Genomic DNA, 14,895 nt, shown 5'->3' with positions numbered 1-14,895 from the left:
AACCAAAACAACACTCTGGGATGGAGATGTAAGTCAGTGGTAGGGGAAATCATCATGACACAGTGGGTTTGCTGGTGATTTCCATTATGATACCAAATGCATAGGTAACAAAAGAAAAAAAATGTATAAATTAGACTGCTCAGAATTAAAAACTTTCGTCCATGAAGGACACAGAGTGAAAAACAACCCACAGAAAGGGAGATTTTTTTTTTTTTTGCTTTAAAAATTAAAAAAAAAAAATTTGTGGTGCTGGGGGTTAAACCCATGGCTTGGAACATGCTACACAAGTGTCCTGCTACCGAGCTACAATGCCAGCTAATAAGATGTTTATGTACAGAAGGAGTAAAGATCTCTTACAACTCAACAAACTTGAACAACACAGTTTAAAAAATAGGTAAAAGACTTGAATAGATGTTTCTCCAAAGAAATGCAGATGGCTAATAAGATCACAAAAGATGCTCCACATCTAGTCATTAGGAAAGTGTAAATAAACCACAATGAAATACTACTTCAGACCTATTAGGGTGGTTATTTTAAAAAACAAACAAAAAACCCTGAAATAAGTACTGTTGAGAATGGGGAGAATATTGGTACCCTTGAATATTGCTAATGGGAATATAAAGGGTGGTCCTGCTGTGGAAGTTTGGCAGTTCCTCCAGAAGATAGCACAGAATTACTGTATGATCCAACAGTTCCACGTCTAGGTACATACATGCTCAATAGAATTGAAAGCAAAGAATCAGAAAGAATTTGTACACCAGTATTTATGGCAGCATAATTCACGTTAGTGGAAAGATGAAAACAGCCCAAATGTACATCAGTGGATAAATGGGTAAACAAAATGTGATGTGTACCTACAATGAAATGTTATTCAGCCTTAGGAAGAAATGAAATTCATATATATGCTGCAACATGAATGAACTTTGAAAACATTATGTTAAGTAAAATAAACAAGACACAAAAATGAACAAATACTGAATGATCCCACTTTATAGGAGGTACCATTAGAATAGGCAGATTCATAGATAAAAAGTAGATTATCATGGACTTGGGCTGGGAGTGGGGTGATGGGTGCTGTTTAAGAGGTATAGAGAGTCTCTTTGGGGAGATGAAAGTTCTGAAATGTAGCAGTCGTAGAACATCATGAAGGTTAATAGCACTCTCTGAAGTGTACACTTAAAAATAATTAAAGTGATAAATTTTATTTATGTGTATTTTCTCACAATAAAGAAAATCACATACAACAAGTGTAAGTTGAGTAAGGTCATTAGAATACATTCTGTAGGGTAGGTGCTAGGTACAGAATTTCACTGTTTTTTTTTTGGTACCAGGGATTGAACTCAGGACCTTGCCCTTGCAAGGCAGGCGCTGGAACCACTGAGCTAAATCCCTGGCCCCAGAATTTCACTATTAGTTTAAAATTAGAGCAAGCTCCAAGAAGTCGCCATACATTTTGTATCAGATATATGCTTGAATGTATAATTAGAGTAGAAAAAATCTAGAAGTATTTATATTAAAGTCAGCTTATCCCTGGGGTAGAATTTTCGGTGAGATTGATTTTTCTTTTCATTCATCTCTACAGTATGCATTCCCAGCAGCTATTTCTTTGTAAGAAAGAAGAAATTAATTTTTAAAAGCAATCTTGTAACAGAATTTCCTTACTTTATAGGTCTATGGAGCTGCCATCCAGTTTTATGAACCTTACTCTCGGGACCTTCTAACAGAGAAGCAGCTTATGCAGCTGGGCCTGTTGACACCTGTGGAGAGAAAAGTGGTCCCCAAATCCATCAACTCAAACAAATGCATTTGTTTACTCTCACACTGGCCTTTTTTTGAGGCTTTTCGAAAATTTCTTATGTTTATCTACAAACTTTCTGTGTCTGGACCACATCCTCTTCCCATTGAAAAGTATGTACAATGACTAGAGCAATGTTCGGTGGGAAAACTGGATCTATAAATACAGACTTTATTGTCTATCTAACCTTTAGCAGCACAATTGAAAGGGAAAGAGAGGATAGTCATCCTACTTTTTACTTAATCCCTTCTTCACTTGAATCACTGCCTTTGAACTTGAAGAGTGGTGCTAAGGGCAGTCCAGTATCAGTCTTTTGAGAATTTAGCTGAGGAAGTGACGCGTATAAATTTGTGTTTTCTATGTTCCTATTCATTCTCTAATAACAGCACACACACATACACCCTGTATACAATTGGCCAGTCCATATTCTAAGTGTAATACACGATTTAACCAGTGAAGAAATTGTTAGGGTGAGTCATTGATGTTGCATGTAAGTAAGGTTTGGTTTTAGCACAGGACGGAATTCCTCATGTTTCCCCTTTGATTTGTAATTCTCTTTCATGGAAATCTTTTGTAAGAAAGAAAAGTAGATGTGGAGCCGCTTTGTCTTTTTAAAACTCCTTTCTGATTTCTCTGGTACATTGACTTTTATTTGTTTGTTTGTCTTTTGCCATACTGAGGATGGAACCCAGAGCCTTTGCACTGAGCTGCATCCTCAGCCCTTTTTATTTTTATTTTGCAAGAGGTCTTGCTGAATTGCAAAGTTGCCCAGGCTGGGCTTGAACTTGTTGTGATCCTCCTGCTTGAACCTCCCAGAGTGTTGGGATAACAGATGTGCACCACCACACACACCTGACTTTTGTTTACTATTGTATATAATTTACGTACCCTGGTAACCAAAGTAAAAAGTTTCAAGACTTTTGTGTAAACTTATTAAAAGTTGGTATATAAAAAGCGTTTCAACTTTAATGTTATATTCCTGGAATGCTCATATAATGGTTCATATTTCTAGACTTTCAGCTGTCAAATTAATTAAAAAATTTTGAAATAAAATTCAGTGTTGGTGACAAGTTAGCCAACTTGAAAAACTTAATGTATTGATAGCTTGTGAAAATAAAATAAGTATATATGATTTTTTTCTCAGTTAAGATGTTGTCTTTAATGGCTCCTAAGAGTTCAGAACTTTAGAGAAATTTAAACATTATTTCTACTTGGAAAAATAGAGTGAGTAGATATTTGTCCAAAATTATAGTAGTAAATCTGGGATTAAATTTTGTATTAATCCCAGGGGAGGTGGCACATGCCTGTAATCTCAGCTACTTGGCAAGTTGAAAAGGGCTGAGGATGTAGTTCAGTGGTAGAATGCTTGCATAGTATTCTTGAGGCCCTGTATTCAATACCTAGACCTGAAAAAAAATTCTGTACTGTTGATTTGTTGTATCAGAGTTTCTCTCTGATAACCAGGCACTGATTACCAGGGCTGTAAAAATTAGCTTCTTAGCCAGAGATGGTGATTCACATCTATAATCCTGACACTTTGGGAAGCTGAGGCAGGACTGAGCCCAGTTTGGGCAACTGAGTGACTTAGACTCCAAATAAAAAAAAATTTTTTTAAAGGCTTAGTGTGTAGGCCCTGGGTTCAATCCCCTGTACTAGAAAAAAATTAACTTCTTTATTTTTATGGCTTTTTCTGGTGATAATAGAGGATGTTAATACAGACTTTGAATTAGAAAATACATTATGCATTTCAGTTTGGTGTGTATTTACATTGCAATTCTTCCTACCCTCTCTCCGCCCTTCCCCGATCCCTTCCCCTTCCTTCCCTCTCTTCCCTCCCAATCCTTTCCCTCCCCTCCCTTCTCTTCTTCCCTTTCCTTCCTTCCCATTCCATATCATATTCTCCCCCACCCCCATGCTGGGGATGGAATCCAAGGCCTCAAGCATGCTGGGCAAGGACTCTGCCACAGAGCTACATCTCAGCCTGAAAATTGATTGCTTTAGTGTCTGGTATAATGTAGTGATATTTAAGATTTATTAAAATACTGTAAATGAAACATCTTAGAAAAATAATTATGGTCATTATTTCATAATGTTTTCTAGGCACATTTCACATTTTATGCAAAACATCCCTTTTCCTTCACCACAAAGACCAAGGATTCTTGTCCAGGTAATCAAGAAGTAGTTTGTTTTGGGAGAGCTGTTTATGTTCATTCCAGTCTGAATTCCATGGCCCTTTGAATATGAGATGAGCAGTACACACTCATGAAGTTCTTGAATTTCCTTTATTTTAATGGTTTTACTGAGCATTCTTTTTCTTTTTTTTTTTCTTTTTTTGGTACTGGGTATCGAACTCAGGACCTTGAGCTTGCAAGGCAGGCGTGGTGCCACCGAGCTAAATCCCCAGCCCTTTACTCAACATTCTTATGGGCTTTTGGATCCTGGATGCACAGAATTGGAATAATTGTAATTTTTGATTCATGACGTTGTTATCATTGGTCCATGCATGGCCTTTATGTAGCTAATTTTAATCATGTAAAACCCAGAGTTATATCATGGTCATGTTCTCAATATCAGAATAACTAATAAATATGAAATGAACTGTGGTGGTGGGGGAATGAAACAGTCTACAGTGAAACTTTTCAAACTTCTATGTTTGTTTCTTTTTCTTTCTAATAAGTGGCAAAGCTAGATAGGCATATACTTGTGACATGCACAGCTTACTGGGTGAGATGTTGTAGATATGAACAGGTCTGACCTAGTTATAAGTGACTGCATGAATTGCTTGTTGGATGTAGGCATGAGGTCACTTGCCAGATTATTTTGGTTTTCATTTTTATGGTATATCTTTCTGGACCACAACTGTTTGCATATTGGCAGTTTGAGTTACACTCGTTGGTAGAGGCAAGCTATTTAATGTTTTTCCACAGAGATTATCAACACTGATCTTGAATGCAGTTCAGTTCAGCAAGTATTAATATATACCAAGCAACTGTTAAATGCTTAACAGCCTGCTGAGTAAATTTGAGATTTTTATACAAAAATTACATTCTAAAAATTTTAACTGCCTTTTAACCAGTTAACTGAATCAAAACTCTGCAAAATTAAGTTTAACAGAACTAATGCAGTATCTCTGAGTGAATGCAGTTATTTTACATCGTAGTATGTTTCAAGGAGTTTGTCTGCATGTTGAATCATTTTCTACTTATCCTTCATTTATTTAGATTTCAGAATTGGTTTGGTTACTTTATCTTTTTTTTTTTTTTTAGCTGTCAGTCCATGATGCACTAATATTGTCACAGCCAGTTTCTACACCTTTACCACTAAGGTAATTAATGGTATTTATTTATTGTGCGGGGGGTGGAACCCAGAGCCTTGAGCATGCTAGGCAAGTGCTGTATCACTAAGCCAAACCCATAACCCAGTTAATGTTTTTTTTTGGTATCAGGGATCGAACTTAGGTCCTTGCGGTTGTGCAGCAGGCAACGAAACCACTGAGCTAAATCCCCGGCCAGGTTAATGGTTTTTTAAATGATATATTTATTCACTTGGAGCAGAATGTTTTAAAATATTTTAGGGGTTAGGATAACAAAATTAAATTCTTTTACAAAACTAGGTTTCTATTTTTTGTTTTTTTGATTTTTTTGGTACTGGGGATTGAACTCAGGCTCTTGCGCTTGCACAGCAGGTGGCGAAACTACTGAGCTAAATCCCGGCCCTAGGTTTCTATTTTTGATAACTAGATAAGTGGTAATGCTATTTTGAAAATGGTCATAAGAAAATTGCTAGGTTGGATATGGGTAATTCTTTCTGTAATTTCTCCCATATCTAGTTCATAAGTAAATGTATAAAATTAAGTGATTTTAACTTAAATGTTGAATCTATTTGCTTTTCTTCATATGTAATCTTCATAAGCATAATCACTTACCTGGACTACTACTTTTTTTCTTTCTCTTTTTTTTTTTTTGGTTTTTGAGCCAGGGTATTGAACTGTAATTCAGGTTGTCCTTCAACTACTTACCCCAGGCTGGCCTCTAACTTGCAGTGATCCTCCTGCCTCAGCCTCCTGAGTGCTGGGATTACAGGTGTGTGCCACCATGCCTGGCACTACTTCATTATTAACCTCTTTTTTTGTAGCACTAGTGATTGAACTCAGGCACTAGTGCTGTACCGTGGAGTATATCCTCAGTCCTTTTCTCATCTTTCATTTTGAGACAGGGTCTCCTTAATGACCCAGTCAAGCAACTTTCAGTCTCACTGGGTAGCTAGAATTACAGGCATGAACCACCAGGCCCAGCTCATTATTCACCTCGATTGACCCTTTTGTCTCTATTTGCATCCTTTTGAGACTGCAAATGTAATGGTGTTATTTCAGGTTCAGCCTGGTCTCATTTATTTTCACTTCTTCCCTTATGACACAGGTCCTTGGTTATGACCCTGGTATACATTACTGTCTCACACCTTCCATCTCACCCCTACCTTTATTCTTTTGAACTCAGCTCAAATGGTTGTGCTTCAGGAAAATCTCTTCTGATAAATGCCCCTCTGTTGCCAACTATTGATGTTTAATTACCATTTTTATCATAGGATGAGGTTTTTTTTGTATTAAATTCTTTAATTGGTACATTGTAGGTATACAACATAATTACATTTCTCATTGGGAATTGCACTTTTATATAATGCATCTTGGTTCTTATTTTTTCCCCATTTCTAGCCCTCCCTTCACACCCTCCACCCTTCCCTATTTACAAAGACTTTATTTCCATTTTTTCCATTTCTCATCATTTTTTCCTTTCCCTTTCCTTTCCCCTGCCCCTCCCACTACCCCTACCCCTTTGGACCTTTTCTTCCTATTTTACATTATCGATTATTCATTCTAATCATTGGTACATTTTAGGTATACAATATAATGACATTCATCTTTGGAAATTTGCACCTTTACATAGTCTCTCTTGGTTCTTATTTTTCACCCTTGCCCAGCCCTCCCTTCAACCCCTCCAGTCCTCCCTATTTACAAAGATTTTGTTCCTATTTTTCCATTTTCTCATATTAATCCCATTCCCTTCTATCCTTTCCCCTAGCCCTCCCATTTCCTTCCCCTTTGCCCCTTTTCTTCCTATTTCACATGACCTATTATACATTTAGTCCTTATTTACACTTTCAGTTTCTCACACCAGAGAAACTATTCGGTATTTACACATGTGTGTCCTATTTATTTCACTTAAGAGTATTGCCTCAGTGTGCATCCACTTAGCTATAAATGTCTCTAATTTCTCATTTTTGATGGCTGAGTAGTACTCCATTTTATAAAAAAACCACATTTTCTTTATCCAGTCTCCAGTTGATGGGCATTTGGGCTGTTTCCAAGTTTTAGCTATTACAAACTGCGCTGCTATGAACATGAGTGCAAAAATATCACTGTGGTATGATTCTTTTAATTCTTTGGGGAAGATCCCCAGCAGTGGAATAGCAGGGTCAAATGGGATTTCCAGTCCTAGTTCTTTGAGGAATCTCCATACTGATTTCCACAGTGCTTGCACCAGTCTACACTCCCACCAGCAATGGAGCAGGGTTCCTCTTTCCCCACAGCCCTGCCAGCATTTGTTATTGGTTGATTTCATGATAGCAGCCATTCTTTCTGGAGTGAAGTGGAATCTCAGTGTTGTTTTCATTTGCATCTCTCAAATGACAGTGATGTTGAACATTTTTTCATGTATTTATTTGCTATTTCTACTTCTTTGTCTGAGAAATGTCTGTTCATTTCAGATGCCCATTTTTGGATTGGGTCTTTAAATTTGGGAGGTCTGATCTCTTTAAGTTCTTTATAGATTCGAGATGGTAGACCTTTGTCTGAGGAAGAGCAGGTGAAGATTTTTTCCCACATTGTGGGCTGTTTCTTCACACTGCTGGTGGTTTCTCTTGCTGTGCAGAAGCCTTTTAATAAGAAGAGATCCCATTTGTTGATTGTTTGTGCTAGTTCATGGGCAACTGAGGTTTTGTGCATAAAGTCTTTTCCTACACCGATGTCTTCAAGGGTTCTACCTAACCTCTGTTCCAACTGGTTCAGAGTTTCTATTTTAATATTTAGATCTTTAATCCATTTTGATTTTAGTTTAGTGCATGGTGAGAGATATAGGTCTAGTTTTAATCTTTGGCAAGTTGAAGCCCAATTTTTCCAGCACCATTTATTAAAGAGGCTATCTTTCCTCCAGAGAGGGTGTTTGGCTCCTTTGTCGAAGATGAGATGGCTGAGTGTGTCTGGCGTTGTTTCTGCATCTTCTAATCTGTTCCACTGGTCCTCAAGTCTGTTTCTTTGCCAGGACCATGCTGTTTTTATCACAGTAGCTTTGTAGTATAGTTGCAGGTTGAGGATTGTGATACCCCCTGCCATGTCTCTGTTACCTAGAATTGCTTTTGCTATTCTGGGTCTCTTCTTGCTCCAAATGAATTTTTGGATTGTTTTCTCAAGGTCTATGAAGTATGCTGCTGGGATCTCAATTGGAATTGCATTAAATCTATATAGCAGTTTTGGAAGTATGGCCATTTTCACTCTATTGATCCTTCCTACCCAGGAGCAGGGGATGTCTGTCCATTTTCTGATATCATCTTCAATCTCTCTTTTCAGAGTGTTACAGCTTTCAGAGAAGAGGTCTTTGATTTCTTTCATTAGGATGATTCCTAGGTATTTCAGTTTTTTGGATGCTATTGTGAAAGGAATTATTTGGTCTGTTTCTCTCTCAGTGAGTCTGTTGTTTATGTAGAGGAAAGCTATTGATTTTTGTGTGTTGACCTTGTAACCAGCTACTCTACTGAATTTGGTTATTAAGTCTAGAAGACTTTTGGTGGAGTTTGCAGGGTCTTCTATATAGAGTATCATGTCATCTGCAAATAATGACAATTTGACTTCTTCATTACCTATCTTTATTCCTTTTATTTCTTTCTCTTGTCTAACTGCAGTGGCTAATGTTTCCAGAAGTATATTGAACAAGAGTGGTGATAGTGGACATCCTTGTCTTGTTCCTGATTTGAGTGTGAAGGATTTCAGTTTTTGACCATTTAGTATGCTATTGGCTGTTGGTTTTTCATAGATGGCTTCTATCAGTTTGAGGTAGAGACCATCTATTCCAATTTTTTGTAGGGTTTTTATCATAAATGCATGTTGGATTTTGTCAAATGCTTTTTCTGCATCTATGGAGATAATCATATGGTTTTTGTCCTTGGCTCTATTGATATAGTGTATTACATTAATTGATTTTCATATATTGAACCATCCCTGCATCCCTGGGATGAATCCCAGTTGATCAGGGTGTATGATCTTCTTGATCTTCTGCATTGTTTGCCATTATCTTATTAAGGATTTTTGCATGTATGTTCATTAGTGAGATTGGCCTATAGTTCTCTTTTTCAGTTGGGTCTTTCTCTGCTTTGGGGATCAAGGTGATGCTTGGTTCCAGGAATGAATTTGGGAGTATTACTTCCCTTTCAGTTTCACTGAAGAGTTTAAACAGTAGTGGCAGCAGTTCCTCTCTAAATGTCTTGTAGAATTCAGCAGTGAAGCCATAAGGGCCCGGGATTTTCTTAGTTGATAAGTTATTAATTACATTTTCAATTTCATTAGTTGATACTGGGTTGTTCAGAACTTTTAGGTCTTCTTCGTTCAACTTTGGTAATTCATATGTATCTAGGAATCTGTCCATTTCTTGTGTGTTGTCCATCTTATTGGTGTATAGGTTCTGGAAGTAGGTATTGATGATCCCCTGGATTTCTGCTGGGTCTGTTGTAATTTCACCCTTTTCATTCCTAATTGCATGGATTTGGGCCTTTTCTTTCCTTTTTCTGACAAGGTTGGCTAAAGGTTTGTCAATTTTGTTGATTCTTTCAAAGAACCAACTCTTGGCTTCATTGATTTTTTGTATCATTCTCTTAGTCTCCATTGCATTGATTTCTCCTCTGATCTTTATAATTTCCTCCCTTGTATGAGCTTTGGGGTTGTCCTGCTCTTCTTTTTCTAGAAGCTTGAGGTTCAGCATCAGGTTGTTTAATTGGGCTTGTTCTGTTTTCCTAATATGTGTATTCACTGGTATGAATTTCCCTCATAAGACTGCTTTCATTGTGTCCCATAGATTCCGAGGAACTTTCTGATTTCTTCTTTAATTTCCTCTGTGACCCACTGGTTATTCAGAAGTGTGTTGTTCAATTTCCACGTGTTTATGAAATTATTCCAGTTTCTTTTGCTGTGGATCTCCAATTTTATCGCACTATGGTCTGATAATATACAGGGGATAACTTCAATTCCTTTGCACTTACTTAAACATGTTCTATGTGTGAGTATGTGGTCTATTTTGGAGAATGACCCATGTGCAGCTGAGAAGAATGTGTATTCTGATTTTTTGGGTTGGAAGACTCTGTAAACATCTGTTAAGTTCATTTGTTCAAGAGTTCGATTGAGTTCTAGTATTTCATTACTTATTTTTAGTCTAGTTGATCTATCTGTTAGTGACAGTGGGGTGTTGAGGTCCCCCACTACAATTGTATTAGTGCATATATGACTTTTCATGTCCGTTAGTATTTGTTTTATATAGTTGGGTGCACTAGTGTTTGGTGCATAGATATTTATGATTGTCATCTCTTCCTCTTGGATTCTTCCCTTTACAAGGATGTAGTGTCCTTCTTCATCTCTCTTAATCAGTGTTGGTTTGAAATCTACTTGATCTGCAAAGAGGATAGCTACTCCTGCTTTTTTTCGGATTCCTATCGCATGCAGTATTATTTTCCACCCTTTAACTTTCAGTCTATGAGTTTCCTTTTGAATTAAGTGTGTTTCTTGTATGCAGCATATTGTTGGATTTTGCTTCTTGACCCATTCTGGCAGTCTCTTTCTTTTGATTGGTGAATTGAGACCATTAACGTTGATGGTTATAACTGAAACATACTGACTTGTCATTGCCATGACTTTTTCTTTTTGTTGGGTTCTCCCCCTTTACATTTCATTTCTTGTCATGCTAGATGGGTTCATTCTGCTTTGCTTCCTGGGGTTGTGATCCTCAATGTTTGTTCCTAGGCTATTGTGTAAAATTCTTTGGAGTGCTGGTTTGGTATTCACGAAGCTCCTAAGGTGCTCTTTGTCATGAAAGTATCTTATTTCTGCATCCATTTTGAAAGATAGTTTTGCAGGTTACATCAGTCTGCGTTGGATGCTGTTTTAGGGCTTGGAATATGTCACTCCAAGCTCTTCTTGCCTTGATGGTTTGTGTTGAGAAGTCTGCTGTGATTCTGATGGGCTTTCCTTTGTATGTGATTTGTTTCTTTTCTCTGATTGCTTGGAGAACTTTGTTCTTCTGTTGTGTTTCTGGAATCTCAACAATTATATGCCTATGTGTAGATTTTTTTTGATCAAGGCTATTTGGAGTCCTATATGCCTCACTTATCTGTATGTCAAGCTCTTTTCCCCTGCTTGGGAAGTTTTCTGCCATTATTTCTGTGAAGAGATTTTTTTATGTCACCTGCACTCTCTCCTGTTTCTTCATTGAGCCCAATCAGTCTTATGTTATTCTTCTTTACATCATCTAGCAGCTGCTGGATTGATTTCTCATGTTCCCTTATAATTTTGAAGCAATTTTTCTTTTCCTGGTCACTAATTTCAATCTTATCTTATATATCTGAGATTCTGTCCTCACATTGGCTCATTCCGCTGTGTAGTCTTTCAATGGAGTTTTTCATGTCCTGTAAATCTATTTGCATCTGTTTTATGGATTCCATTTGTTTCTTATGTTGGGATTCCATCATGTTCCTGAGGTCCTCTCTAGATTTATTAATCATGTCTTGCACTAGGGGCACAATTTCTCCTGTTATCTGAGAAATTATTTCTGATTTCGTTTTTTCCAGATCCCCGTTTGTTGCCAGTTCAGTGGGTCCAGGTGGTTGAGTATCAGAGTGTTCCATCTGATTTCCCTTTGGGGTTGCTGTAGGTGATCTGGAAGTCTGGTTTTGAGACTTATTTACGTGTTTTCTCATTTCGCCTGGGGCGGGGGGCTGTTAACGCCTGCACGGATTACCTCCTCTGAGCTGAGTGAGGTGTGGGACAGGGGCCGGAAGCAGTGGTAGGGATGGTGACCCAAAAGCCCTTTGCTGTGGTCTGGGAGCAGCCGGAGGGATGGTGGCTCAGAAGCCCCTCCCTCTGGACCGGGAGCTGTGGGAGGGATGGTGGCCCGGAAGCCCCTTCCTCTGGGCCAGGACCAGCGGGACAGAAGGTGGCCCAAAAGCCCTTTCATCTGTGCTAGGAGCAGCGTGAGGGATGGTGACCGGGAAGCCCCTTCCTCTGGACCAGGAGCAGTGGGACGACGGCTCAGAAGCCCCTACCTCTGGGCCAGGAACAGTGGGTCTCAGTACCTTTGTCTGGTGGTCTGGTGTCCTCTGCGTCTCTGCAGTGTGGAATCAGGTGGCTGCCTGTCTGCAGCGTGCTGATTCGGCGTGTGTTCCGCGAGACTGGGGACCTCGGTAGGGTGTGGGCAGATCTGCCTGTCTGCAGGGGGTTGATTCGGTGTCTTCCGCCGGACTCAGGACCTTGTTAGGGCGTGCACAGACCTGCCTGTCTGCAGCGGGATGATTCGGTGTCTTCTGCGGGACTCAGGACCTTGTTAGGGCGTGCACAGACCTGCCTGTCTGCAGCGGGATGACTGGGCGTGTTCTGTGTGACTCAGGACCTCCTATCATAGGATGAGTTTAAGTTACCCATGATACTATTTCCCTAAATTTGCTGCTTTTTATTTTTGAGTCATTACTATCTAGACTCGAAATTAACACTAGATTGTCAGTTTATTAACATTGAGAAAATGATTTAATAAGCAAATCTTAATACATTTTAGCAAAGTGGTTCATAATCCTTTCTCTTTTTTTTTTTTTTTAGTGGAGCCAACTTTAGCACCTTACTGATGAATCTGGGTCCTGAGAATTGTGCAACACTGCTGCTTTTAGTTTTACTTGAGAATAAAATTCTGCTGCATTCTCTTAGGCCAGCTGTGTTGACTGGGGTAGCTGAAGCTGTTGTAGCTGTAAGTATAGAGTTTTCCTTTGTAACAAAATAACTGACAATTTGTATTCCAAAGAGAAATCGTCAAAGAAAGCAACTTTAAAAATTGCCAGCCCAATAAATGTTTAATATAAATATAATTGGATTGCTAAGAAATATCGATATTATTGAAAAAGGTAATTTCTGTTTGAGGAGAAATATCAGTTCTTAATTTTTCATTTTAGAGTTTTCCAGAGAGTAGAAACTGTATGATTGCATAATAATAAAATGTGTAGCTGGGTGTAGTGGTGCATACCTGTCATCCTAGCACTTGGGAGGCTGAAACAGAGGATCACCATTGGTTCAGGGCCAGCCTGGACTCCATAGCAAGAGCCTGACTCCAAAAAAACTTGTAAGTGAAGCTGATTGTATTAAAAAGCTCCATCCAATTGTAGTATAAATTATGCAAATGAACTACATGGTTAATTTCTACCCATTTTATGTTAATCACAGTATCTAGTAGCATACAGGACTTGATGATGAGTAGGATAATAAGAAAGTACTTAGCTCTTCTGTAATAAGAAATAATTGAGGCCGAGGATTTATCTCAGTGGTTCCTCCGCCTGCCTCGCAAGCTAAGGACCCGAGTTCAATCTCCGGTATCAAAAACAAAACAACAGAAAAACAAACAAGAAATAATTGAGAGCCAGGGATTTAGCTCAGTGGTTCTGCCACCTGCCTCGCAAGCACAAGGTCCTGAGTTCAATCTCTGGTACCAAATAAAATAAATAAATAAAAATTGAATAAAAAAATACAAATAAAAATTGAATCAGACCCTGTTTAAAACTATGATGGCTTCTTATTGTACTTAAAAATATAATAATGTAGTACTTTATAAGCCTATGTCCCATTTATTAATGTAAGGTAATTGATTATTGTCTCTTCCACATTTTAATAAGTGTAAGTCTCTTGCAAGTAAGAACTTAAGTCTGTTTACTTCTTATTCTCAGTACTTACTGTACTTGCCTACCATGGAGTAGGTATTCAGTAAATACTTTTAAAACAACAGAAAGTGTCTATCTTCAGGAACTTTTGACCCAGGCTCTTGACTGATTTCAGCAATACAGTGCAAGGATAGTTGGGAAAATGCAAGGTTATATAAGGTTTAGGTATCTGATTCTTTTTTTGAGACAGGGTTTTGTTATGTAGTTCAGGCCAGCCTTAAACTCAGGCTGGCCTAGAACTCATGGCGATCCTCCTGCCTCAGCCTCCTGAGTGCTGGGGTTACGGGCATGCACCATTATGCCCAGCAGTGGTAACTGATTTTTAAAAATTTTTCCATTTTTATTAGTCCATGTTTGTAGTACATAATGATTACATTCATTGTGGGGAGTTGGTACATGTACATAACACTTCTTAATCTTTTTTATGTCGTCCCCGCCCCACTCCTTTGATAACTGATGTTGGAGAACTGAGTTGTATACAGTATCATTGATAAATCAAGATGTGGCCGTTAGGCAAGTTACCACTTGAAGACCAAACAACTGAAAAGAATGGTAACAGGACAGATCCTTCCACAGGAAAATGATCTGAATATCAAAGAATGAGTGAAGACTCAAAGCAAAGATTGATAAAAATCTTTAAGTGCTTTTTAGAAAATGACCCTATTTACGGATGTGTTGCAAAGTCCAAGGAGTAGACAGGGATGTCATATGTGGCTGTTACATAGCTTTGTTCTGAAATTTCTTGGTTGTGGGTGTAAGATCTTTTATTGAATAGAAGATAATTTTAACTCAAGGAAATTGTAAGTCCTTAGGAAGTCCTGTTCTAGTGGTTTGCCCATCAGCTGTCTCAACTTGTTATTCCACAACTCTGTCCCTTGCTCATTCTTTCCACCACCACTGGCTTTTTTGCTACCACTGTAACAATCCCTATACTTTAGGCCTTTGCCCTGGCTATTCCTTGATTTTGTTTTGCAGTGCTAGGGACTGAACCAGGGCCTTTACACTGCACTACATCCTTGGCCCTTTTCAATTTTTTAAATTTTGAGACAGGGTCTCATGGTCACTAAGTTGCTCAGACTGGGTTTGAACTT

General features: G+C 38.4%; 1 protein-coding gene across 3 annotated transcripts in view; it reads left to right on the top strand.

The window, feature by feature from the left end:
- Positions 1 to 14,895, top strand: part of Dennd4c (DENN domain containing 4C) — a 118,363-nt gene that overhangs the window by 38,383 nt on the left and 65,085 nt on the right. For 2 of the 3 annotated variants that reach the window (XM_004838333.3, XM_004838332.3), the window contains 4 exons: positions 1,670 to 1,908; positions 3,896 to 3,962; positions 5,062 to 5,120; positions 12,699 to 12,843. In XM_004838333.3, the coding sequence (XP_004838390.1) occupies positions 1,670 to 1,908; positions 3,896 to 3,962; positions 5,062 to 5,120; positions 12,699 to 12,843 (510 nt within the window). Of the gene's footprint in view, positions 1 to 1,669; positions 1,909 to 3,895; positions 3,963 to 5,061; positions 5,121 to 12,698; positions 12,844 to 14,895 lie in introns of those variants that run through there. The other variant, XM_087183421.1, reaches the window with a different exon arrangement.

This window comes from Heterocephalus glaber, unplaced genomic scaffold (genome assembly GCF_053883595.1).
Source record: "Heterocephalus glaber isolate CG9 unplaced genomic scaffold, H.glaber_assembly_v1.0 deba00001481, whole genome shotgun sequence".
NCBI lineage: Eukaryota > Metazoa > Chordata > Mammalia > Rodentia > Bathyergidae > Heterocephalus > Heterocephalus glaber.
Note: the sequence above shows the minus strand (reverse complement) of the source record. Positions and strands in the feature narration are given on the sequence as shown.